The sequence below is a fragment of the Salmo trutta genome, chromosome 2 (assembly GCF_901001165.1).
Source record: "Salmo trutta chromosome 2, fSalTru1.1, whole genome shotgun sequence".
Taxonomy (NCBI): domain Eukaryota; kingdom Metazoa; phylum Chordata; class Actinopteri; order Salmoniformes; family Salmonidae; genus Salmo; species Salmo trutta.
Genome location: NC_042958.1, coordinates 53,976,091 through 54,003,960, shown reverse-complemented (window position 1 = coordinate 54,003,960; position 27,870 = coordinate 53,976,091). Strand labels below are relative to the sequence as shown.

At 43.0% G+C, this 27,870-nt stretch overlaps 1 protein-coding gene across 9 annotated transcripts in view; it reads right to left on the bottom strand.

Annotated features, from left to right (window-relative positions):
- Positions 1 to 27,870, bottom strand: part of LOC115157429 (serine-rich coiled-coil domain-containing protein 2) — a 112,132-nt gene that overhangs the window by 53,952 nt on the left and 30,310 nt on the right. For 8 of the 9 annotated variants that reach the window (XM_029705674.1, XM_029705690.1, XM_029705707.1 and 5 more), the window contains exons 2-3: positions 21,069 to 22,558; positions 20,715 to 20,902 (exon numbers count right to left, since the gene is read on the bottom strand). In XM_029705674.1, coding sequence (XP_029561534.1) covers positions 20,715 to 20,902; positions 21,069 to 22,518 — 1,638 coding nt within the window. In that variant the 5' untranslated portion in view covers positions 22,519 to 22,558. Of the gene's footprint in view, positions 1 to 20,714; positions 20,903 to 21,068; positions 22,615 to 27,870 lie in introns of those variants that run through there. The other variant, XM_029705681.1, reaches the window with a different exon arrangement.

Genomic DNA, 27,870 nt, shown 5'->3' with positions numbered 1-27,870 from the left:
GGATGATATTCAAGACTCTTGGAATAATGTTCTATGGACAGATGAGTCAAAAGTATAACTTTTTGGACGACATGGGTCCCGTTATGCCTGGCAAAAACCAAACACTGCGTTCCACAGTAATAACCTTATACCATCGGTAAAGCATGGTGGTGGTAGTGTGATGGTTTGGGGATGATTTGCTCAGGACCTGGACAACTTGCCTTAATAGAAGGAACCATGAATTCTGCTCTGTATCAAAGAATTCTACAGGAGAATGTCAGGCCAGCCGTCTGTGAGCTAAAGCGCAGCTGGGTCATGCAGCAAGACAATGATCATAAACACACAATCAAGTCTACATGAATATGGTTAAAAGGCAACAAATTTGAAGTTTTGGAATGGCCTAGTCAAAGTCCAGGGCTAATCCCAATTGTGCTCCCAACTTTGTGAAAATGTCCCTGTGCAAAAAGCGAGGTCCATACAGAAAGGCTTTGTCAAGATCGGTGTGGAAGAACTTGACTGACCTGCACAGAGCCCTGACCTCGACCCCATCGAACACCTTTGGGATGAATTGGAACGCTGACTGCGAGCCAGGCCTAATCGCCCAACATCAGTGCCCGACCTCAGTAATGCTCGTGGCTGAATGGAAGCAAATCCCTGCAGCAATGTTCCAACATCTTCCCAGAAGAGTGCAGGCTATTGTAGCAGCAAAGGGGTGACCAACTCCATATTAATGCCCATGATTTTGGAATGAGATGTTCGATGAGCAGGTGTCCACAATTTGCGAAATGCACAATATGTTACAAATTTGAAAAGCCTACTATATATGTTATGAATTTGCAAAACATATGATATGTTACCAAGTCTAGCTATGTGGCTAACGTTAGCTAGCTGGCTAACGTTAGCCAGGTTAGGGGTTAGGGTTAAGTTTAGGAGTTAGGTTAAAGGGTTAAGGAAGGGTTAGCTAAAAGGATTAAGGTTAGGGGAAGGGATAACTAAAAGGGTTAAGGTTAAGGTTAGGGGAAGGGTTAACTAAAAAGGTTAAGGTTAGTGGAAGGATTAGCTAGCATGCTAAGTAGTTGCAAAGCAGCTAAAAAGTAGTAAGTAGTTGAAAAGTTGCTAATAAGCTAAAATGCTAAAGTTGTCCATGATGAGATTCAAACTCACAACCTTTGGACTGCTAGACGTTGGCGTTATACGCCCACCCATCCACCCTACTTTGTTTTAGCCTTAAATAACCATTTGTCTTATGTAACCATACCAAACATAAAATATCATACTAATTTGAGTATCCCGGATTTGTGTGTTAATGTAATTTGCGAATAAATGTGATTGTGATCTCTCAAAGTAACTAATTCACAGCATAAAGTATTGGCTGCACTTTAAATAGTTTAATCACATCAATACAGACATATTTAGCAGATGTTATTGCGGGTGTAGCGAAATGCTTGTGTTCCTAGCTCCAACAGTGCAGTAATAATTAACTATTCACAACAATACACAATACACACACATCTAAAAGTAAAATAATGGAATTAAGAAATATATCAATATTAGGACGAGCAATGTCGGAGTGGCTTTGACTAACATACAGTAGAATAGAATACAGTATATACATATGAAATTAGTAAAGCAGCATGTAAACATTATTCAAGTGATGGTATAAGTATTAAAAGGCTCACCCGAGTTTGAGCAGTGAATGACAATCTCACGCTTGTACTAGGGTTGGGCGGTATGCATATTTTCATACCGTCATACCGTTTCTGTACCATACCGGGGTATACAGTATTACCAGAAGTGCACATGATGGACGCCATTTCCACAAAATAAATCAATGTAATATTATTTATTTGGTATGTCTAAACACCCCGGTATACAGTACATACTGTATATCACCCATGCCTAGCTTGTACCCATGAAACCGATCTAGAAACAAATGTTGAAAGGCCCTCCCGCCAGCAGAGGCTTTCATTGAACTCCATTTCACCCAATTCCGGTCTTTGGAGAATTCTGGTCCTTTGAGCCAGATGGACAGATATTGTAGGCCTCTGTGATGTGTGTTCTTTGTTCTGGATCCAGTATGCTTTAGCTGTCCTTCCTCAAATGATGCAAGACAGCTTGGCTGGCACACGGAGTATCTTTATACCACTTCTACTAGGCCCAACCCCCCTCCCCATGATTTCATTAGAGCATACTATTCAAAAGAAGTCCACAACCTGGTTTAGAGAGTAGCCTTGTTATTTCCTCTTCAATGGCTTGTGTGTATCTTTTTTAGAGTGTACTATTTTCTGTCTATGTGTTTTGGCCTTTTTGCAAACATTCATTTCATATTGCAGGGTTCATTTTTATTCTCACAATGGAGTGGCTTCTCCAACCGGCGGGCAGAGTACAATGGCAGAGCAGAGTTCCACAAATGCAATCTGTGAAGACCTTGTAAACAAGGCCTTTTCTTTCATACAGTTGCACATTTATGAGAACGCCGCTCAACGGGCAGATATGAGCTAGATTATTTCCTCCACACAGATTTCTAACTTTTATATTGAATCGATAAGTAGAATAGATGGAATTTAACCAATACTATGCTGGCCTAAATACTCGGCCATATCAGTATGAATACTGTAATAGAGTATTCTATCCATCAGCAGATAACACATCTCAACACCTGACCCAACCTTCATTGTAGGTCCTGACATAGACAAGTCTGGCCATCTAGGGTTCCCAGAGGAGACAGTGGGGGGTAGAGCTGGTCAAAGGTTTTTAAAAAACAAAAATGTTGTGACCCAGTATAACCATTCCATCTTGTACCCCTCCACTTGTTATATAACTGCCCAGACTGGAAATATATCAGGGGCTGATAGGAATTGAAGTCCTGAGATAGTTTAAATCTATTATTTCATGCCTCCCCAATCTGGACTTCATTTAAAAGCAGACTGTAAAGCTGCTTTCATGTTTCGCTTCATGACCACAGCTGTCGGAGTGAAACCACCCTCAAAATGTGACCCAACTGTTGGGAGTCACACACACACACACATGTACTAACGCACACCAGAGAAATCCACAGCATTAGAAAGTGGTTATTGGACTGTGTTAGGGAGAGGGCACCCTTCTCCCTCTCTCATAAATATTTGTTTCAATTGATGGACACAGCTGTTAGAGTGAAACGACCCTCAAAATATGACCATATTCTGGGACACACACAACAGAGAAATCCACAGCCTTAAATATGATTATTGGACTGTTGGAGTGAGAGAACACACTTCTCCCTCATCAATATTTGAGGAGGGTCGCCTCACCAATGGCGTGTGACAGTTACTGAATAGGCAGGAACTGCAGAGAGAGTACAAGACTCTAAAAAGCTGTCTTTAGGGGGAGAGAGAGAGACAGAGACAGACAGCTGTTAAGAGTGAGATTAAAAACATTAAATTAGAAAAACATATGGAGGTAATCAATTTGTACAACTAAAGATCAGCACAGGAGGAAGATTGGTCTTTTAACTCACACTCTGTCAATCTTAAATCATGCCAGCTAGCTAAATTCAAATTTGTCAGCTAGCTTACTGGCTAGCTCCAACTGTTTACTGGTTGGAGCTAGCAGCAGCAACAACAGACTTTCCCACCCCTTTTTTAATTTTCATCTGAAATCAAAATCAGAGACGGGAAGAATCAATTTTAAACATAGAATTCTACAAATTTTGTTTGTAGACTGCTCACACAACAGGACTGTTACAAACCTGTTATTTTACACAGACCATGCTATTTGCCTGGCATACAGCCTTAACCAGGCATTTCAGCTATTCAACAAAGAAAGGCATCTGCAAGGGAAGGCAAATACACATTTTTGAGGACAGCGAAATGGACCAGGAAAACAGGTTTCTGACAGTAAACGTGTACCAGAACAATGTATACTGGCAATACGTGCAGCATCAAAATAGGAAAGAAAATAACAGAATTCTTTAACCAGGGGCGGGGCCTTCGCCAGGGTTGCAATCTGAGCCCTGCACTCTTCAATATTTACATCAACGAATTGGCCACTATTCTAGAAAATCCTCAGCTAAAATCCTCCACAATTCAGAGGTTAAACACCTGCTCTTCGCAGATGACATGTGCCTGCTGTCACCCAGATCACATGGCCTTCAGCAGAGCCTGGACCTGCTAGAGCAGTACTGCTAGACCTGGGCCCTGGCAGTAAACCCCAAAAAGACTAAACTAATGATTTTCCAGAGAAGATCCAGATCTCAGGGAATTAGACCAAAGTTATAAATTGGTACAAAATATATAGAGTACTGCACACACTACAATTACTTAGGTTTAAAAATAAGCTCAACTGGACACCTTAAATGAAGCAGTGAATGAACAGAGAGAAAGCACGCAGGGCATTCTACGCCATTAAAAAACAAATTCTAATTGAAATACATTTGGCTAAAACAAATTGAATGTGTCATTGACCAATAGCAATTTATGGCAGTGAGGTGTGGGGTCCACTTGCAAAGCAGGATTTCACCCAATGGGACAAACACCCAATTGAAACCATGCATGGAGAGTTCTGTAAGATTCTCCTACATGTCCAGAGGAAAACTACAAACAATGCATGCATGGCAGAATTAGGCCAATATGCACTAATAAAAAAAACTCAAAAAAGAGCAATTCAGTTTCAGAAACATCTAAAATACAGTGACCCCCTCTCATATCATTACCAAGCCCTGCAATGCCAAGAGCTGATCAAAGAAAAGAGTCCCCTCATCCAGCTGGTCCTGGGGCTGAGTTCACCAACCTGTCCTACTAACACACTGAAGCCTCAGGACCAGAACATCCAATAAATCCGAATAAACCAAATTACAACACAGTCAAAACAAAACTACATTGCTTATTGGGAAACACATGCAAGCTATTTGACCATAGCTACTGATCAAAAGCTTGACAAAGTACAGGCTCAGTGAGCACAGCCTTGCCATTGAGAAGGGTCGACACAGGAAAACCTGGCTCCCTATAGAGGAAAGGCTGTGCAACCACTGCACCACAGCAGAACCTGAGACAGAGCTGCATTTCCTGACAAAATGTAAAAAATATAAAACAATGAACCCTTATTCAAGGTTTCAAAGACCTCTCTGATGAGAATAGGCTACCCGTCCTGTTGGGGGAGGACGCAGAGAGCTGTGGGTTGGCAGTGCACTACATTGCTGCCTGCCATAAGATGAGGGACAGTGTCTGACAGACCAACCAACCTGCACATGTCCTCTATGCTTATTATTATTGTTCAATGTATGGTTAGTTTGACCCTTGATTATTGTTGTTACTGTTGTCACGTTGACAATATTGATTATTATTATTTTAATTATGTTAAAATTGTAAATCTCCAAAGTAAGCTTTGGCAATATGTACATTGTTACGGCATGCCAATAAAGCAAATTGAATTGAGAGACACAGAGAGAGAAAGTCCACTTTAAGGATTGATGTCTGGTTGAGTGATCGCATTAACATTCAGATGACCTCTCCCGGTTGTTCCCCACGCACGACACAAAGTGACAACTTAATGAGCAATGTAACCTCGAGACTCACCGAACCTCTCTTTTGGTGAAGGAGTTGTTCTGTTTTAGTCCATTGAGGCAAATTGAACTGCACAAGGCCCCATTAAAAGTTTTACATAGCGGCGTCGGCCCTGTCAACATCATTGACTCATCGGGGCCTTAGTGAGAGGCATTGGGGTGTCTCTCATTACACTGACCGCTATGAACACTACACACGATGCTGACCCAGGCCATGATCGTGCCACAATGGCTAAGATAGTGAGATGTGCGACACGGAGAGCCACTCACCATCAGTCAGAAAATGTTCTCACCCGCCCATCCTGGCTCTGGGCTGCTGTCTCACTGGTCTAAAAACGTGTGGGTCATGAGGAGAGACCAGACCAGGACTGGCTTATTGAGAGACCAGCCTAGCCTCGTCCAGCGTACTGAGTTAAGACAACTATGCACAGTGTTTGAACCAAACATTCAATATCATTCTCAAACAGAAATGATCAAACACAAACTGAGGTTGCAGAATTTTGTATGGGCCTTGCTATGTCCTAGCCACCACTAAAGGTCTACCGCAGTAATGGAGATGAGAGATCAGCCTTTTAGCGCCTTGGTGTGCGTTGTGGCAGTGTGTGTCAGAGGCGGAGGCTAGCAGAGGGAGAGAGTGAGCTGAAGGGTAATGACATTGTCAAGTAGTATCAGTAAAGTGGAAGGAAAAGGTCAGGCTCATCACGAGCGTGATTAAATCGGCGCTACGCTCACGCACTGAGTAAATCCTGCTTGTGTCAGAGCACTGACTACAGGCGTATGCTTTCGAGGCCACACGGAGGAGGCAGCGGGGTTGCTTTGCAGATACACTGGAGACACTTATCGCCACGCTTATTCACAGGGAGAGAACACTAGTCGTCACCTTTCACCTATGTGTCACCATATAGCTTATGGGAGGTTGTTTTTGCCTTACAGCATTACAGCGTAGCCTAGCTCTCCTTTCCTTCTCATAAGAGTATAAAAGGGCAATACATTGAAATAGGGAACGATGAGCTAAGCGTATGCATTATTTCAGAGTGCATTACAGAGTGTGTTTTGTGCAGCGACGGGATCCATTGTACGCTATAGGTTTTAGTATGGCTTTCCATTCCATCTATCCATCACACAGTTCATTCCAGGTCCCTAATGCACAGTAAACATGACCTATTTAGTATCGACACAATAGGCTGACTGAGCCTCCGCTTAGCCTAATGACTAAAACAAAGACACCTAGAGGTTGCCACCTCTACCGGCTAATCAAGAGCCCATTCGGAACATTAGGCCGAGAGAGACCCAGAGAGCTTTGATGTGAGAATCAGTGCAGGGATTAAAAGAGCTGGCTTCTGGCAGTCTCTCTGTGATGATCTGGGAGGAATGAGGGGAGGAATGTCGGGGGAAAAAAAATAGAGAGCGAGAGAAATAGAGATGCCGAGGAGTAAGGGAGGTTCTGGGTCATCAGCACGCTGCCAAGGAGGGAAATATTTAGGGGCTTGGGGCCCCTTGGATGGATTAAACACAAGTATATTTGCTGATTCAGTACTTGGTATCCTCTACCAGATATGGTCTGTTGTATTTTACAAAACCACGAGGGCAGGTGGATAATACTCTGGCTATGGTTGCTGTTGGAATACAGGTGCATTGCAGAGGAAACACACAAGATCATATTTTCAGTGTATATTCCTCTGCAGAATTCCTGAGCATTGCCAATGCCATCCAACTTGGTGGTTTTATTTATAAGAGAGACACAAAGTCCAAGGAACTCTAGATAGTGTGAAACAATACGGAGAACAATGAGGTGTCTGACCAGACACACTGGAGTTAGCCCTCTCCCACGCACTGAAGTTAGTTCTGTTTGCGTGTGTGTGTGTGTGTGTGTGTGTGTGTGTGTGTGTGTGTGTGTGTGTGTGTGTGTGTGTGTGTGTGTGTGTGTGTGTGTGTGTGTGTGTGTGAGAGAGTGTGAGAAACAGAGAGAGCAAGAGACAGTGAGCGACTGAGGGAGTGAGGATAAGGGGATGGGTGGTGGGGATCTGAGCTGTGAGAATCATGAATGAGGGTGATGGTGACTCCCCTACATGCCTACCACAGCCTGCAGGCCTATAGACTTCACCAGCCATCACACACAACTTGGACCAACACTGCCACCATGTGGCCTGTCTGCACACAACATTTTATGTACAGCACCCTAGTATAATAGGAGTCTCCCACAAGCAACGTTGGCTACATGGAAACAAAACCTTCTGGGGATAAGACTAGAAGAGCCAAACAGGCATTTATGGTGATCATGCAAAGCCATTATTAACATATGAATTGGCTTTCAAAGCATACAGACTACCTGGTCTCTTGTTGCTACATGACATGATATGTACACTGTATGTCCCAATAAAACCATGTGACTAGAACATCACAGCCTTGTGCACTGAAACACCGCATCGATACAATTCAGTCTACTGAAGCTAAATCTGGCCCAGACATGGCCCGTCTTTGGCGGTTTAGCGGGCTGACGTAGAGCAGCGGCGGTTCTGTGAGGAAGGACGGCGGTTCAGCGGAAGGACGGCTCAGGGGCTGATGTAGTCTTAGCATAAGGGACCTTCCCACACGGAGAGTGACAGAGCAGGATATGGGACGGACGCCAGCACACTGTCATTGTTCCTCATCAATCTACATACAATACCCCATAATGACAAACCAAACACTTGTTTTTTTTATGTTTTCAAATGTATTAAAAATACAAAACTGAAATATCACATTTACATAAGTAATCAGACCCTTTACTTAGTACTTTGTTGAAGCACCTTTGGCAGCGATTACAGCCTCGAGTCTTCTTGGGTATGACGCTACAAGCTTGGCACACCTGTATTTTGGGAGTTTGTCCCATTCTTCTCTGCAGATCCTCTTAAGCTCTGTCAGGTTGGATGGGGAGCGTCGCTGCACAGCTATTTTCAGGTCTCTAGAGAGATGTTAGATCGGGTTCAAGTCTGGGCTCTGGCTGGGCCACTCATTGACATTCAGAGACTTTGCCCGAAGCCACTCATGCGTTGCCTTGGCTGTGTGCTTAGGGTCTTTGTTCTCTTGGAAGGTGAACCTTCGCCCCAGTCTGAGGTCCTGAGCTCTGGAGCAGGTTGTCATCAAGGATTTCTCTGTACTTTGCTCCGTTCATCTTTGCCTCAATCCTGACTAGTCTACCAGCCCCTGCCGCTGAAAAACATCCCCATAGCATGATGCTGCCACCACCATGCTTCTCCAGACGCGACGCTTGGCATTCAGGCAAAATAATTCAATCTTGGTTTCATCAGACCAGAGAATCTTGTTTCTCATGGTCTAAGAGTCCTTTAGGTGCCTTGTGGCAAACTCCAAGCGGGCTGTCATGTGCCTTTTACTGAGGAGTAGCTTCCATCTGGCCACTCTACCATAAAAGGTCTGATTGGTGGAGTGCTGCAGAGATGGTTGTCCTTCTGGAAGGTTCTCCCATCTCCACGGAGGAACTCTGGAACTCTGTCAGAGTGACCATCGGGTTCTTGGTCACCTCCCTGACCAAGGCCCTTCTCCCCCGATTGCTCAGTTTAGCCAAGCAGCCAGCTCTAGGGAGAGTCTTGGTGTTTCCAAACTTCTTCCATTTAAGAAGGATGGAGGCCACTGTGTTCTTGGGGACCTTCAATACTGCACACACTTTTTGGGACCCTTCCCCAGATCTGTAAAAAATTAAAAACCTGTTTTCGCTTTGTCATTATGGGGTATTGTGTGTAGATTGCTGAGAAAAAAATATACTTCATCAATGTGGTAAAAGGGAAGAGGTCTGAATACTTTCTGAATGCACTGTATATACACTGAGTGTACAAAAAATTAAGGACACCTTTATAATACTGAGTTGCACAGACTCAATTCGTCGGAGAATGGACTCTACAGGGCGTCGAAAGCGTTCCACAAGGCTGCTGGCCCATGTTGACTCCAATGCTTCCCACAGTTGTGTCAAGTTGGCTGGATGTTCTTTGGGAGGTGGACCACTCTTGATACACACGGGAAACTGTTGAGCGTGAAAAACCCAGCAGTGTTGCAGTTCAATATTTTGTTATTCATCCTCTGAATGGCACACATACACAATCCATGTCTCAATTGTCTCAAGGCCTAAAAATCCTTCTTTAACCTGTCCCCTCCCTTTCAGCTACATTGTTTGAAGTGGATTTAACAAGTGCCATCAATAAGGGATCATAGCTTTCACCTGGTCAATCTGCCACAGAAAGAGCATGTGTTCCTAATGTTTTGTACACTCAAATGCAAAAGACTACTACTAAGCTACTTTTGCCTTCCTGAAATGCAGTACCTTAACCACTAGAAACTGTGCGTTTTTGCCTGCCTGGTGACATCTTGCTTGAAAAATTGTTATTTGCTAAGAAGCTATTTTTGTTTCTTTTTGCCCATTTTATTTGAAAACAATCCCATTAAGATACTGAATTGTTACCCAGAAATGTAAAAAGGTCTGCATTGGACCTTTTACACCCCACTGGATCCTGGAGTGAATGAGTATCCAGTCATCCGGCCTGTGTGTCGACATTGGTCTGCAGACGGTCATGTGAATGACGCTGGGTGTGCTTTAGCCACAGACTGACGCAGTGGTGTAAAAATACATTAAAGTACTACTTACGTATCTGTACTTTCTATTTACATTTTTGACTATTTATATGAACTTTTTTTTACTATTTATATTTACTTTTAATTCACTATATTCCTAAAGAAAATGATATACTTTTTCCTCCATACATTTTCCCTGACACCCAAAAGTACTAGTTACATTTTGAATGTTTAGCAGGCCAGGAAAAAGGTCATATTCACACACTTATCAAGAGAACATCCCTGGTCATCCCTACCCCCTCTTCTCTGGTGGACACACTAAACATAAATGCTTCCTTTGTAAATTATGTCTGAGTGTTGGAGTTGGCCCTGGCTGTCAAAAAAAGTTCTAAAAAAGGAAAATGTTTGCTAAATATAAGGAATTTGATGTGTAGCATTTACTTTCACTTTGTACTTTTACTCAAGTACAACAATTGAGTACTTTTCCCCCCACTGTACTTAAGTACATTTAAAATTTTACTCAAGTAGTATTGTACTAGGTTACTTTCACTTGAGTCAACTTTATTATAAAATATCTTTACTTTTACTCAAGTATGAAAATGTAGTATTTTTTCCACCTCGACTGAATTAAATGAAAAATCTAATCAAATACCTCAGCCTGGTTGAAAATTATTCTAGAAGTATTTTGAAGAGCAGTCACTGTATAATGATGACAGTGGGCTCCCTGCTCTGTCTGGAGGAGCGTGGAAGGCTATCAAATAGCCGTGGCTAAATAAATCACGCTTCCGGGGCCGGTGCTTTAACTAACACACTGCTCTCTCATTCCCTAGTGAAGCACCACTGCTCTCTCTGTCCTCTTTAAAAGAGAGCAGCACAGGAGACCTTCATTTTTCAAAGCTAATCACAAGCCTCTGAAGAAAGCGAGGCAGCCGCCGCCACTGGGTGAGCGCGGCTTGGGGCCCGATCATGTCACAACCACAGACATAATTCAACTTATTTGACTTATATATCCCCGCAGATATTCATAATAAATTCAATTTTCGTTAGGAAGGCATTTCCCGGAGCTGCAGACATGACAGTTTTAGAGGGCTTGGTTCTCTCTCTGTCTCCCTCCAACTGCCTGTTTGGGTCTCTCCCTCTCTCTGACTGCCTGTCTGCGTCCCCGGCTCTGTCCGCGTCTCCGCCAAAGGTCCTCGTCTCCGCCAAAGGTCCTCGTCTCCGCCAAAGGTCCTCGTCTCTGGCGCTGTCCGCCAGAGGTCCTTGTTTCTGGTGCTGTCCGCGTCTCCGCCAGAGGACCGTGTCTCTGGTGCCGTCCCCTTCAGTCTCCCCGTCGGTCTCTCTTTCTTCCCGATCCCCCCATCGAGCTCCCCACTTCTCTACCACTTACTCTTGTTCCCTGCCTTTCTCCCCATATCTCCTTTCCTCTCTTTCTATCGCTCTCTTGAGCTCATTATCCCGCCCTCTCTCTATAATGAGCTCCCTGCTACTATCTTCTAAGTCTGCTTTTCCTTGGGTTGCCCTAGCATGTACTCATCTGAAACCCCCTTATCTGTTCCGGGGTGGAAAACGATCCTTGCCTGTTCAAGTTCTGAATATTGAAAAGTGAATCCTCATGAAACCCAGACAAAAAGTTGGCACATTTAGGCACATTTTTCAATATAATTGTTGAACATAATATACTCTATGGGCATATCAAACTGGGATCGCTGGACACTCCCAAGGTGATGATTCGCCTAATCATTTACACCTGTTTGGGTGCACCTGATCCTAATTTTAGGTGATGGTAAAGGTAGGGGTGTACACATTTTTTCTGCATAAGGAAATTGAATTTTGGTTTATTTTAATTGCATAACATTTTTCAAAGTAACATTATGTTTATGTGTGATTTGTTCAATTGGGTTACCTTAATGAATGTGTTTGGAATTTAGCTCAAATATCCATATGTCCAAAGACAACTTTCCTAAGGGTGTACTTTCTTTTTCACTTGACTGTATATAAAAAAAAATGGCCAAATTAAGAATGGTATACTTTCAATAATCATGTTTATATTTTTTCAATATTCCTAAATTAATGTAAAAAAATGCTGGGGGAAATCAAAATACTACTCGTATTACAGAGCAAGCGGTAAAACTTAATAAGGCACCAATGTTTGCTTTGTAGCATCTACAGATGAAACACTATGGAGTCTTAAAGGTGGCCTGGGTAAGGCCAAAATATCATAAATATGCCAACTTTGATCAATTATTTATCAATTATGCTTTTGATTGCAAATGTCAAACATATGTCAACTATCCTTCCTTCAACTATTCTATGGATTGCATTTCGTGAAAATCCCCAAAATAATGTTGGATTTTTTTTGGTCTGTGTTTCGTGAGGAATCACTCTGAAGGAATCTACCATAACAAATTTCTTTCTGTTTCATACTCTGAATTAATTTCTGAAGTTTCACTAGTGTCGCCGTGGTTTAATTCAGTAGAAGCATTATACAGGTATCTTACAGCATTACCAATACATATGCAGTGCCTTCAGAAAGTATTCATACCCCTTGACATATTCCAGATTTATTTTTTTCACCCCCCCCCCCCATAATTTACATAAGTATTCACACCCCTGAGTCAATACATGTTAGAATCACCTTCTAAAGAGCTTTGCACATCTGGATTGTACAATATTTGCACATTATAATTTTCAAAAACGTTCAACCGCGGTCAAATTAGTTGTTGATCATTGCTAGACAAGCATTTTCTAGTCTTGCCATAGATTTTCAATCAGATTTAAATCAAAACTGTAACTATCCACTCAGGAACATGCACTGTCTTCTTGGTAAGCAACTCCAGTGTGGATTTGGCCTTGTGTTTTAGGTCCTGCTGAAAGGTGAATTCATCAATTATACCCATAACATGATGCAGCCATCACCATGCTTGAAAATATTGACAGTGGTACTCAATGTGTTGCATTGGATTTGCCCCAAACATAACATTTTGTATTCCGGACAAAAAGTTAATTGTGTTGCCACATTTGTTGCAGTATTACTTTAGTGCCTTGCTAAAAAACGGAATGCATATTTAGGATTCCTCTATTGTGTACAGGCTTCCTTCTTTTCACTGCCAATTAGGTTAGTATTGTGGAGTAACTACAATGTTGATCCATCTTCAGTTCTCTCCTATCACAGCCATTCAACTCTGTAACTGTTTTAAAATCACCATTAGCCATATGGTGATATTCCTGAGCAATTTTCTTCCTCTCCGGCAACTGCGTTAGGAAGGATGCCTGTATCTTTGTAGTGACTGGGTGTATTGATACACCATCCAAAGTGTAATTAATAACTTCATCATGCTCAAAGGAATATTTAATGTCTGCTTTTTTAAACAAATTTTACCTACCAATAGGTGCCCTTCTTTGAGATGAATTGGAAAACCTCCCTGGTCATTGTGGTTGAATCTGTGTTTGAAATGCACTGCTCGACTGAGAGACCTTACAGATAACTGTATGTGTGGGGTACCGAGATGAGGTAGTCATTGAAAAATCATGGTAAACACTATTATTGCACACAGAGTGAGTTCATTCCGCATTGTTAAGCACATTTTTACTGCTGAAATCATTTAGGCTTGCCATAACAAATCTAAAAACATAGGGGATATTGTGTGTAGGTCGGTGGGGGGAAAAAATCTATTTAATCCACTTTAAATTCAGGCTATAACACAACAAAATGTGGAAAAAGTCAAAGGGTATGAATACTTTCTGAAGGCACTGTAAACTAATACATCTCATCTATCTAGCACACACTTACTGACAGCAATACCACAGAGTTTCTAAACCCAGAAGTGCAACATTCCAGAAACGCTAGTGAAACTGACCTAATATCCCAGGCTGGGGTTTGGGGTTGGGAGAAGTGAAAGATTATTCCTCCGTTGTTCATTTTCTCGAAATCGAAATTCAAGCCAATGTAGTTTAACATGTTATTACTCCAACCTCATGAAAGTGACAAACTGACACCTTTTAATTTTTGTCAAAAACAACTTCATATCGAAGAAGGGCCTTTGATTTGACAGCCTGCACATGCGCAGTTCGGCACGAGACGACCGTTAGACCCGATGACGTGTTTCCACGCATGACCTTAGCTAGCCAACGTCGCCACGTCATCGCCTACAAGTGTGATCGAGGATTTCTATTTAAGAAGCCGTTTTAGCCCATCTTCATACAGTACTGTCTTAGGTAATACTTTGTGTGAACTGTGAATACACTTTCTGATCAATAGATGGGTTAGCTGACAACTTCACGAAAACAAATGTACACGCTTCCATGGGGCAAAAGTCAGGATGTTGTTGTTGTAGCCAGATGGCAGCTTCTTGTCATCCTTGCTAACTGTGTGGAATCGAAGTGGCTTCTTTCAGCTTGTTATTGATACCATATCTTGTTTTGGGGTGTTTCGACTAATTTCATGTCAATGCTAATATGGCTCAAATTCGCTAGCTATCTAACCAACAACTGTAACGATTTATCAGAGAGACAAGTGCTCATTATTTGTTTTGTGCTGTTGGCGGTAGGTGCACTTGATTCAGCAGCCCTAAGCCTCCAACGCACAGAAAAGTTGATACTGTGAGATTTCAAAACTTTCAAAACCATGACTACAGCAAATAGCTGCTGATTTTATGAGTAAGTTCATGTTTAAAGTTGTTTTTCAGCTGTTGTTATTCAGCAACACTTTTATGAGCCATAAAATGCATGTTCTCCCCACTTCCACTCACACTATAACTAGCACTGCAGCTGCAATGAATGAGTATAGCAAAGTGTTTCCATAAGCTTGCCTTATTATTAGCAGCTTGTGTCTTTTTTTAACATCAAGGACTACTTCACTTTCTCTGGTCACAGGGGTAACAACATGAATTGGTGCATGGGGCAGAAATAATGCAGTGCGACTTGAGTTTCGCCATCAGCTGGACCCTTTTCTCAGCCGAGCGAAGGAGAGCGGAGGGACGATGAGTCAGGTGAGAGGCAGCCTCAGCGCTGCTCCCTCCCTCCCCTCATGGCCCGCATCTGATGGTCAGTCTAAGTCAAGTAAAAACGTTTTAAAAACGCATACTATGCTCACTCAGCTGTGCCTCAAGTAATACAACACATGATCTATTACCAGTGTGATCATATTCCTATTTTTTTAATGATCTGAAAAGAACAACATTGGCAGGATGATGGCCAACATGCAGTGATAATGTATTGGGCCTATAACCTACTGCACAAACCTCATTGCTACAGAACTGTTTTTAATTGGTTAATGTTGCATAGGATTATGTTTTCTTTCTAAATCTGAGCAGTAGATCTCAGCTTGCATTTTGACTCAGAAAGTGATCTCGACTCAGAAAAGGTTGGTGACCGCTGATCTAAGCCAACTCCGTCTGTTTTGCCACATAGTTGCGTACGCCTCACTTTTGTTGCTAAACAACTATCCTACAGCTGGATTATTCTGCACTGCATAGACAGTGTACTGTAAAAGCCTACGCTGCTGAGTGCAACAGTTGCAGTGCTTACAGTTTACAGTAGAGGTCACTCAAGTACAACTTTAAACATACCAACAGATATGTGTCTGTCTATGGCGCTGATTAGCTGCAGTCAAACTATGAGATCCCATGAGATGATTATAGGCCGATGTTATTAGATGACGTGGGTCACAACTGTTTGACTCAAAATGATTCGTAAAACGGTTAAAAAATAAAATACGTCATAATATGTCTATCCTGTCCGAAGGTGCTCTTCCTGGAAAATCCCCAAATTATCAGACTAAATAAAACCTAGCCAAGATCACAGTAAGAGCTGTGCTGAATATATAAGGAAATAGGCCAGGGCCCCAGTTTCCCAAAAGGTTCTGAAGGCTACTTTATTCATTAGAACCTTCGTAGGAGCACCGAGCTGTTTCCCAAAACCATCGTTACTAGAGTTGCTCTTGAAAACGCTCGTTATTTAACGACCGCCTCTGACCACTTGAAGAAGAGATGTCTTTTCCCCCTTTATACACAGAAATTCGCCACTAAACACAAAATCAATATGTTTATCTGTCTTTCTGTGACCGTCGATAACTTCAGAACAAACGTGACAGTGACTACAAATACCAAGTTGTCAATTTCTTTGTATAACAAGGATATGAAGACGCTTCAAATAAAAACTGAGATGAGTACTAAAAGATAAGTACATTATAGTCTACATAGAGCTATGTATTTGAATGATATTGAAATGAAGTTCATGTTAATTCAATTGAGTTTTATTTAGCTATTTGTAGGCTAGCCTACTGTCTGTCATTTTTGACTCAATATATTTCATGTTCTGTAACGTGTGCAATGTTGTGCCAAATCTTGATTTAGTGCATTATCATAGGGTAAGCATTAGAATAAGATGCCTCAATATATGCTGCCATAGGTGATCGTAACTCTCTAGGAGCTGATCCGTCGTCAGTATTGTGGAATAATTCTAATTATAAGGTAAGATTGAAACGGGAGAACGCTGATCCGAGAGCAGTGCTGTCCTTCGATCCCATCAGTATCGACACAGACCTCAACGATGCATTTAGCGAACGTACTCTGTGTGGTGTTTTGGGAAACGCATGTTACATCTTCGGCCGTTGTAGGAAAGATGCATCGTTAAAGCCTATGTACCATCGCTATCGAGAAACCGGGACCCGAGCTGTGAACTAAGCCCCTAAACTGGTATTGAGAGGTTCTGGACCGTAAGTACTTCATTTCCAATAGAGAAGCAAAAGCAAAGGAACAAATCCAGGTATTTTGCATGACCTAACTAAAGCAAATGACTGGAGACGAGCTGCAATGTGTATTGACGCTTGTCTTATAATAATGCTGCCCGAATGATTCAGCACTTTTCAGAGAAGTGCTTTGTACAGTAATGACTGCAATATAATCATTCTGCTTGCCTCTGGTCCTGAGGCTGCATCCTTCTTTCTGGACAGATGATAGGCTTCAGGAAAATCACCCGTGGCAACAGCCAATAGGTGCCCTTGAATGAAACATCATTCCACTGATTCGTTTGCTAAAATCCAGAAAGTTGGGTTCTTAGATTGGTAATGCAGAAGCTTAGTGCAATCCAGGATCCTTTCAATTTCAACGGGGTGACGTCAGAGTTGGAAGTCCAAAGGATTCTGGATAGCAAGGACCGACGGCAGAACAAGGCACTACCTCCTTCCTTCGTGTAATCTAGGCTGTATCACAACCGGCCGTGATTGGAAGTCCCATAGGGCAGCGCACAATTAGCCCAGTGTCGTCCGTGTTCGGCTGGTGTAGGCCGTCATTGTAAATAAGAATTTGTTCTTAACCTGTCTGGGCTAGGGGGCAGTATTTTCACGGCCGGATGAAAAACATACCCAATTTAAACAGGTTACTACTCTGGCCCAGAAACTAGAATATGCATATTATTAGTAGATTTGGATAGAAAACACTCTGAAGTTTCTAAAACTGTTTGAATGGTGTCTGTGAGTATAACAGAACTCATATGGCAGGAAGTGGAAAGTCTGAGAATTGTAATTCTTCTTTTGATATTCTATCGAAGCTACAGTGTCTGTGGGGGGCTTTGCACTTCCTATTGGCTGTCTAAAGCCTTCAGAAAGTGGTTTGAGCATTTTCCTGTCACTGGGCAGATAATAGGAGCTCATTCACTGAGTGGTCTGCCTGGCAACAAAGGGATTGGATATGCGCAGTCACACGAGCACGCCGTTCCTTCTTTTTCTTCTTGAATGAATATGCTATTGTCCGGTTGGAATATTATCGCAATTTTACGTAAAAAATACCATAAAGATTGATTTTAAACAGCGTTTGACATGCTTCTAAGTACGGTAATAGAACATTTTGACTTTGTCTCTCGTTCCGCGCTCGCGCGTTATGCCTTTGGATAAGTGATCTGTACGCACGAACAAAACAGAGGTATTTGTACATAAATATGGATTATTTCGAACAAAACAAGTAGCAGTCCTGGGAGTGCATTCTGACGAAGATCAGCAAAGGTAAGAGAATATTTCTAATACTAATTCTGAGTTTAGGTTGCCTCGAACTTGGCGGGTGTCTGAATAGCTCACCGTGATGGCTGAGCTATGTACTCAGAATATTGAAAAATGTGCTTTCTCCGTAAAGCTATTTGAAAATCTGACACAGCGGTTGCATCCAGGGGTAGTCTATCTATAATTCTTAAAATAATTGTTATATATTTTGTCAACGTTTATGATTAGTATTTTTGTAAATTGATGTGCACATTCACCAGACGTTTTGGTGGGAATACATTTTCTGAACATCACATGCCAATGTAAAATGCTGTTTTTGGATAAAAATATGAACTTTATCGAACAAAACATACATGTATTGTGTAACATAATGTCCTAGGAGTATCATCTGATGAAGATCTTCAAAGGTTAGTGCTTCATTTAGCTGTGTTTTGGGTTTTATTGACACATGTCCTTGCTTGGAAAATGGCTGTGTGATTATTTTTGTCTATGTACTCTCCTAACATAATCTAATGTTTTGCTTTTGCTGTAAAGCCTTTTTGAAATCGGACAATGTGGTTAGATTAACGAGAAGTTTATCTTTAAAATGGTGTAAAATAGTTGTATGTTTGAGAAAGTTGAATTATGACATTTTGTTGTTTTTCAATTTGCCGCCCTGATATTTCACTGGCTGTGTCCAGCCCATAGAAGTTAACTGACTTGCCTAGTTAAATAAAGGTAAAATATTTTTTTTAATCAATAACCTGACAAGCTGAGATTGGTGAAAGCAATAGGCTGCAGACCATGCAATCGCTTACAGGTCAGTGGTTAGTTAGTAAGGAAAGATGCACTTTAAAAGTATTCAAACAGATAACAGAAAAACAGATAACTACTGTATGTAGAGGTCTTGCACGTGTACAGGAGCAGAGTGGTGCATTGAATGGCATAAACCCTGACTGCATACAGTACACTGGTCAGAGAAATACCAGCACCATTGAGGACCTGTGCTGTAGGTCAAAGTCCTGAGTAGTGATATAGGATTGGGGACAGTGATACTGTGGGCAGAGACCCCGTACAGAAACAGCGCCAGGCAGTGAGCTCATTAAGGTCAAAGCCAGCAGGACAACCTTCGACCCTCTAAAATACAAATCCCCCAGGATAATCCACATAAGGGAAGTAGCTAGGGTGAAAGTTTTCTACTCCAGCAACAGGGAAAGTAAAACGCTGACTATTAAAAAAGCTGTGTAAGTAAAAGTAAAAGTTCATTGGACAAAGGTTAAATGCATTATGACAGCCAGCGAGGATTAAGCGCAGTCGGTAAAACAGAAACACATCCTACTTGTTCTCCAACACACGTGCAGTAGAGACCAAAGTACTACTGAAGATTGACGCCTCCCATTCCGATGATGGATTAAAACTTCATCCATCCTGTTGGGAGCTAAATAACTTTAAGGGGAAACTAAAGCAGGCTTTGTGGTGAAGCAGAGACCACACAACCAACCATGCTCTGGCATTTTAAGATGGAGGTTGTCACATTGTCATAGTACACAGATCAAAAGGAGGACATTTACCTACCCTATATGACCAAAAGTATGTGGACACCTGCTCGTCGAACATCTCATTCCAAAATCATAGACATTAATATAGAGTTGGTCCCCTCTTTGCTGCTATAACAGCCTCCACTCTTCTGGGAAGGCTTTCCACTAGATGTTGAAACATTGCTGCAGGGATTTGCTCCATTCAGCCACAAGAGCATTAGTGAGGTCGGGCACTGATGTTGGGAGATTAGGCCTGGCTCACAGTCGGCATTCCAATTCATCCCAAAGGTGTTTGATGGGGTTGAGGTCAAGGCTCTGTGCAGGACAGTCAAGTTCTTCCACAACGATCTCAACAAAATATTTCTGTACGGACCTCGCTTGGTGCATAGGGGCATTGTCATACTGAAACAGGAAAGGGCCTTCCCCAAACTGTTGTCACAAAGTTGGAAGCACAGAATCATCTTGAATGTCATTGTATGCTGTAGCATTAAGATTTCCTTTCACTGGAACTAACGGGCCTAGTCCGAACCATGGAAAACAGCCCCAGAACATTATTCCTCCTCCACCAAACTTTACAGTTGGCACTATGCATTTGGGCAAGTAGCGTGATTCATCACTCCAGAGAACGTGTTTCAACTGCTCCACAGTCCAATGGCGGAGAGATTTACACCACTCCAGCCGACACTTGGCATTGCGCAAGGTGATCTTAGGCTTGTGTGCAGCTGCTCGGCCATGGAAACCCATTTCATGAACCTCCCGACAAACAGTTCTTGTGCTGACATTGCTTCCAGAGGAAGTTTGGAACTCGGTAGTGAGTGTTGCAACTGAGGACAGATGATTTTTACGGGGCAGCTCTAGCAGGGCAGAAATTTGACGAACTGACTTGTTGGAAAGGTGGCATGCTACGACACTGCCACATTGAAAGTCACTGAGCTCTTCAGTAAGGCCATTCTACTTCCAATGTTTCTCTATGGAGATTGCATGGCTGTGTGCTCGATTTTATACACCTGTCAGCAACGGGTGTGGCTGAAATAGTCAAACACACTAATTTGAAGGGGTGTCCACACACTTTTGTATATATAGTGTATTATATTAAATGGTATTGTATTCTATCCAGACCCACCATGCTGTTGAGGTCTGAGTCGTAACTCCCACAGGGGTGTGTGATGGTCCCAAGGGCCTCCAGACCCTCCTCGTCCCACATGTAGGTCCCCCCCGAGCCAGAGTCTGAGGGGGACAGGTCCAGAGATGAGCCAAGGGGGTATTCTGCACCCCCAGACAGGGCCTGGCTAGTACGCCGAGACAACCCCCCTAAAACAGAGAGGAGAATGAAGAGGTGTTACTTGCCTGCTACCTAATCACTTAAGGAATATTAGTTCATTTGTTTTGGTTAATATTATGGTATGTCATTTAGGGCCTGTGTCTGAGAAACCGGCTCTTAGTCTTTCAAGTCAATTATTTTGATGTGAAATCTTACCAGTGAGTCCCATCCTGGCCCAGTCCACACTGTCAGACAGGAAGCTGTGAAGGCCAGTCATGGAGGTTCCACCGTGCCGTCGGTTGACGTCTGTGTTGTCATCATCCAAGTCAGGCTGTGATTGGTCGAGCCTTCCGTTCTGGGCCGGGAGCAGCAGAATGCAGTCTCCTCCATTTCCCAGGTTGTCAAAATCGTCCATGTACTCCTCGCTGGTGTCGTTACGCTCCAGGGAGGAGGTGGAGGAGAGTGACATGTCCTCCAGGCCTTCCCCCAGGGGATGGACCCCACTGGGGGCCACAGGCTCCTTTAGCAGGCCCTCTGGGGTGCTCACTGGGCTGTCAGTGATGCTGGTCGGGTCTGGGGTGACACGGGGCATCTCCACCGAGTTCCTCCTCCCCTCGCTTTCCTTTCTGTTGCCATGGACCTTCTGGGAGGTGGCGGCCCGGACAGGGTGAGGCTGCTTGATGAGGGAGGGTCGTGTGAGCCTGTAGCTGAGGGCCGAAGGCTTGGTGGTGGAGGAGGCTGAACTCAGTAGTAAGGACTTCCTCAGTGTGATGGGTGGCAAGATGCAGCTAGTTGTTCCCACCCCAGCCCTGCCTGGCACTGGTCTAGGTCCACCCTTACTAAGATGTAGGCCTTTTCCTCTCCCCCCACTACTCAGCACAGGGGTGGGTCTGGCCAGGGGAGATGTCTTGACCAGCGGGGACTTGGCTAGAGGCCTGGGCAGCTCCTTGGTCAGCTCCGAGGCCCTGTTGAAGGAGTAGGAGCGGATGATGGGTGGCTCGGTGGGGGAGGGGATCCTCTTGACGTGGGTGAGGCTCTGGGAGCGCACCATGTTCTCCTCTGTGGCCGTCTCCAGGCTGTCGCTGGACTGGGACAGGCTGCTGGTCAGGTTGCTGTGGGGAGAACCACGGCTTTGGCCCCGCCTGAGTGAACCGGTCCCAGACCGCCCAACACCACCCGCCTGGCCGTTGAGACCCGCTTTGCCATTGCCGAGACTCTGTCCAGACAAGGCCTGTTTGGGGATGGCCCCGCGAGACCCAGTTCTGGAGCGTATAGTCCTGGGGAAGGTGGAAGCACACCCCTGTACCTTAACTGTGGCAGGCATGCTAGACGGCTTCTTAATCTCCCGTACCACCATTGGTAAGTGCTGCGGTTGTCGGGGGTGATGCCCAGCTCCAGTTCTGTCCTCCTCCCATAAGTCCCCCCCCCTCTCCACAGGGGCTCCCCCTTTCCCCTTCTTCCACTTCAGAGAGAAGGAGGAGGGCATCCGGATTGTTCTGTTCTGCCTGGTGGTGGCAGTGGGTAACCCTTTGCCCGTGGTGCTGGAGGAAGGGTGGTGGCGGGTCCCATTGCTCAGTGGGGCGGTGGCAGCCACAGCCGTGGGGCGCGAGCCAAACTTGGGCAGCCTGGAGACCATGGTGGGCAAGTTGGGAACCGGATCTTCCATCAGCTGCCTGCTGGATCATGGGTGTGCAGGGCTGGCAGAGCTGTGGAGGGAAAGAGAGAGAGATGGACGATTAGAGAAGGGGAGGAGAAAGACAGAAATTGAAGGAGGAGAAGAGGGAGGCCAAGACAGAACAAGGAGGAAAAATAGAGCGAGGAAGACAAAGATTTGAGAACATGTCGTGCTAAAATTTTACCAACCCAAACCTGTTATTTCTAACACAAAAGAAAACGTAGAGGTAGACTTTAAGACTACCAAATGCAGTAAAATAAATGACAGTCGGTTACTTTCTGTGAATATTCTATTCAAGCTAATGAGAAACAGACAAACCTTTAGTGCAAAGTAGCTGTAAAAGATCAATAACATCTGTTCTGGGAAAGCAGTCTTTACTGTGCCCATTAAAGTGCCCTGGTGCTTCAAAAGGCTAGGGTGTGTGCAGACCTAGTGGTTAACTGGCAGGGGCAGGCACTGAGAGTCAGGACTTGGTGGAGCACAACCACATACACATGCCATACTCGATACTGTACCACACCCCTAATAATCCCAATGCTACTCAGCAAATTACAACACAGCTTTCCTGACTGCACCCGCTCCTTACACTGCTCTGACATTTAAAATCCCACCCAGGAGGCTAGTGTTGCAGAGCGTCTACCTTAATAACCTTTAGACTAAACCCTCGCATGTAATGTCACAGCTACAATTGAAAATCGCGGCCGATAGCATTAAAATGCAAATCAATTTATAACATTTTTGACAAATAAACCTACCATAAAAATTATAGACTGATCATTTCTTTGTCAGTGGGCAAACGTACAAAATCAGCATACTTTTTTCCCTCACTGTACAATCTGTAGAAACGGTGAGAATAGAAAAGTTTAGAACTTTTGTGAAACATCACAGCACCGTCAAAAGTATGGCAAGTAGAAATCAAAACTGGATGGTTTTCAGAGAAAGGGTAGCTGAATAAAAAATAAAAAAAAGAATAAGTCATGTGAAATGTACAGTGTCCGTAAAATGTATATACACTGCTCAAAAAAATAAAGGGAACACTAAAATAACACATCCTAGATCTGAATGAAATAAATAATCTTATTAAATACTTTTTTCTTTACATAGTTGAATGTGCTGACAACAAAATCACAAAAATAATCAATGGAAATCCAATTTATCAACCCATGGAGGTCTGGATTTGGAGTCACACTCAAAATTAAAGTGGAAAACCACACTACAGGCTCATCCAACTTTGATGTAATGTCCTTAAAACAAGTCAAAATGAGGCTCAGTAGTGTGTGTGGCCTCCACGTGCCTGTATGACCTCCCTACAACCCCTGGGCATGCTCCTGATGAGGTGGTGGATGGTCTCCTGAGGGATCTCCTCCCAGACCTGGACTAAAGCATCCGCCAACTCCTGGACAGTCTGTGGTGCAACGTGGCGTTGGTGGATGGAGCGAGACATGATGTCCCAGATGTGCTCAATTGGATTCAGGTCTGGGGAACGGGCGGACCATAGCATCAATGCCTTCCTCTTGCAGGAACTGCTGATACACTCCAGCCACATGAGGTCTAGCATTGTCTTGCATTAGGAGGAAACCAGGGCCAACCGCACCAGCATATGGTCTCACAAGGGGTCTGAGTATCTCATCTCGGTACCTAATGGCAGTCAGGCTACCTCTGGCGAGCACATGGAGGGCTGTGCGGCCCCCCAAAGAAATGCCACCCCACACCATGACTGACCCACCGCCAAACCGGTCATGCTGGAGGATGTTGCAGGCAGCAGAACGTTCTCCACGGCGTCTCCAGACTGTGTCACGTCTGTCACGTGCTCAGTGTGAACCTGCTTTCATCTGTGAAGAGCACAGGGCGCCAGTGGCGAATTTGCCAATCTTGGTGTTCTCTGGCAAATGCCAAACGTCCTGCACGGTGTTGATGCACATTTGTGGCCTGCTGGAGGTCATTTTGCAGGGCTCTGGCAGTGCTCCTCCTTGCACAAAGGCGGAGGTAGCGGTCCTGCTGCTGGGTTGTTGCCCTCCTACAGCCTCCTCCACGTCTCCTGATGTACTGGCCTGTCTCCTGGTAGCGCCTCCATGCTCTGGACACTACGCTGACAGACACAGCAAACCTTCTTACCACAGCTCGCATTGATGTGCCATCCTGGATGAGCTGCACTACCTGAGCCACTTGTGTGGGTTGTAGACTCTGTCTCATGCTACCACTAGAGTGAAAGCACCGCCAGCATTCAAAAGTGACCAAAACATCAGCCAGGAAGCATAGGAACTGAGAAGTGGTCTGTGGTTACCACCTGCAGAACCACTCCTTTATTGGGGGTGTCTTGCTAATTGCCTATAATTTCCACCTGTTGTCTATTACATTTGCACAACAGCATGTGAAATGTATTGTCAATCAGTGTTGCTTCCTAAGTGGACAGTTTGATTTCACAGAAGTGTGATTGACTTGGAGTTACATTGTGTTGTTTAAGTGTTCCCTTTATTTTTTTGAGCAGTGTATATAAAAAAATACATGCATGAAAATTCAGTGATAAATGTGGTCTAGTAGGATTTTCTTATCTGAGGGCAAGTAGAGAGCAGCCTGAAGCTGTGAGGAGACTTCTGTTTTTTTTTATTTAACTAGGCAAGTCAGTTAAGAACAAATTCTTATTTACAATGCCGACCTACCAGAAGGCAAAAGGCCTCTTGCAAGGACGGGGGCTGGGTTTCAAAATAAAAAATATTGGACAAAACACACATAACGACAAGAGAGACACCATAACACTACATAAAGAGAGACCTAAGATGACAACATAGCATGGCAGCAACAGAGAAGACAGAGAGACATAGGTTTTGGCCTTTCTAGAGAGTTTTTCCTAGCCACCGTGCTTCTACACCTGCATTGCTTGCTGTTTAGGGTTTTAGGCTGGGTTTCTGTACAGCACTTTGAGATATCAGCTGATGTAAGAAGGGCTATATAAATAAATTTGATTTGACATACAGAGAGAACTTGGAGGAGAGGAATAAAGTCAATGGCTACATCCCAAATGGCACCCTGGTCAAAAGTAGTGCACTACATAGGGGCCTGAGGGCACACAGTGTGTTGTGAAAACTGTTATGAATGTATTGTAATGTTTAAAAAAATATATATCACTGCCTTAACTTTAATGGACCCCAGGAAAAGTAGCTGCTGCCTTGGCAACAGCTAATGGGGATGCATAATAAATACAAAATACAAATAGTGTGCTATTTGGGACGCATACCATGTCTATGGGAGACTGATAATACACAAAAGCTTCCATGCAAATGACAACAACCGTACCGTCATGTGGATGATGCCCGGTGGGCATGAATGATGATAAGGAGTGGGATAGGGGCTGGCATGCATTCACAGAGGTAGCACCAAAGGGCAATTCCGCGGTAACGGCAACACAGATTATTCACTTAAAAATGTATGCCAAACAAAAAAACATTGATTTCAAAGTTTAACAAACCATGTACTCTTATGTACAAGGACTATTTGTAACAAAATGTTACAAAAACACATTTACTGGATGAACTGTGCAGATTTAAAGTTTGGTAACAGAATTTCGCTAAAATCTCCCTCAGTTTTTTGTGTGTTCACGGTTTCTAAAAACTTCTTAAATACTGTATCTGCTCCGAATGAATATTTAAAGATGTCTGCAGAAAGAATGAGGTGTCAGCTATCACATGACACCTTGACTTGACACCAAAATAAAAATAAAAATCTATTTTGGTTATTGAACTACAGTAAGTGAAGTGAATTTACACCCCGTCACGGAATTGCGGTAACATAATTTCATCATCGGTCCCTGATCTGTAAGACACAAAAATGCATAATTATGGATATGAATGTCATTCTCTTCATGGTGATGTATCCTAAATAGGTACACAAAAAGGTAGAAATATTAAATATCCTCCTTTTCATATTTGGTTATTGTTCTACACACTGGCTATCATTTCAATGAGCTCTGCCCCCAAACAAGACCAAATTCAGTTGGTCCGGACTGGACCAAATCTGAACCAATCATAGACGTCCAAACTCATGAAACACAGACATCAAAGTACAGCACATAAGAGCTCAGTAGAGTTCAGTACATTAAAGTATAGTTCAATACAGTGAGTACAGTATAGTTCAGTACATTAGTGTACTCAACTCTAGTGTGCTCTACTGTGTACTGTACAGTACTATACTCTACTTTTCTTTACTGTACTCTACTTTGCTGTACAGTACTGAACTATACTCTACTCTACTCTGCTGTACTATACTTTTAATTACTGTAATCTACTGTACTTGTCCTAACCTGTGAACCCAACTGTGGTTTGTGACAACTATGATTTCTCGTTGTAGCCAATTCAATTTCAGAAATTCCGTTACCAATTTTTGGGAAATTCTGTTACCAATTTGGTAATGGAATTTCAAGTTTTAATCACTTAATTATTAATTAACAAAATATATTAAAAGCACTAACTAATTGATAGGTCTACCTTGTTACTTCTGTGAACTTTCATCATCCTCCCTCCTCATGAAGGGGAGAAATCTGAAAATATCTTAGAGATATATGGGTTTTTGGTAACAGAATTTCAAGGCACAAGGCAATGTTTCTTAAACTTACAGAAAGCAGAACATGTCCTCCAAAACTAAATATAAGTGTTGATATTAGTTGTCTGGGGCCTTTAGTTCAACATTGTGTTTTGGTGCATTTCTAATACCTTTGAAGACTACTTCTGGTAGATGTTTGACCAGAAATCAACACCTTTGCTTATTCCACATTTAAGGGTGGAAAATTGTGAGAGAAAAAAATGTAATATATATATATATATATATATATATATATATACACACATATATATATATATATATATATATATATATATATATATATATATATATATATATATATATATATATATATATATATATATATATATATATATATATACACACTTAGCTTTCATTTGACATTCTATGAACTTATGTTGGTGCTAATGGGTCCTTTTACATGGAAATGACCCAAACAGGCCTTCCTTATTCTAAAAGGTGCATGTAACAGGGATATGCAGTCCTCCCCCATAAAACCACGAGATGATAACGTAGCCATGGGTCTGCCTACAGACACAATATGACGAGGGTAAATCATTCCCAAGGGGCTTGAAGTACAAAGTATTTATTCAGTAGAGAATGAAGATTAGGCCCGTCAGGCCCCTCAGGTGTTATGAAAATAAAACCACAATTTGGAACAGAAGAAGCCCGAAGGAAAGTGTCAGGAGCCAGTCAAGTGTTGAAATTTGAGTTTAACACAAAAAAGACAACAAAACAGCATATTCTCAAGCTTGGGTTATCCAGAAC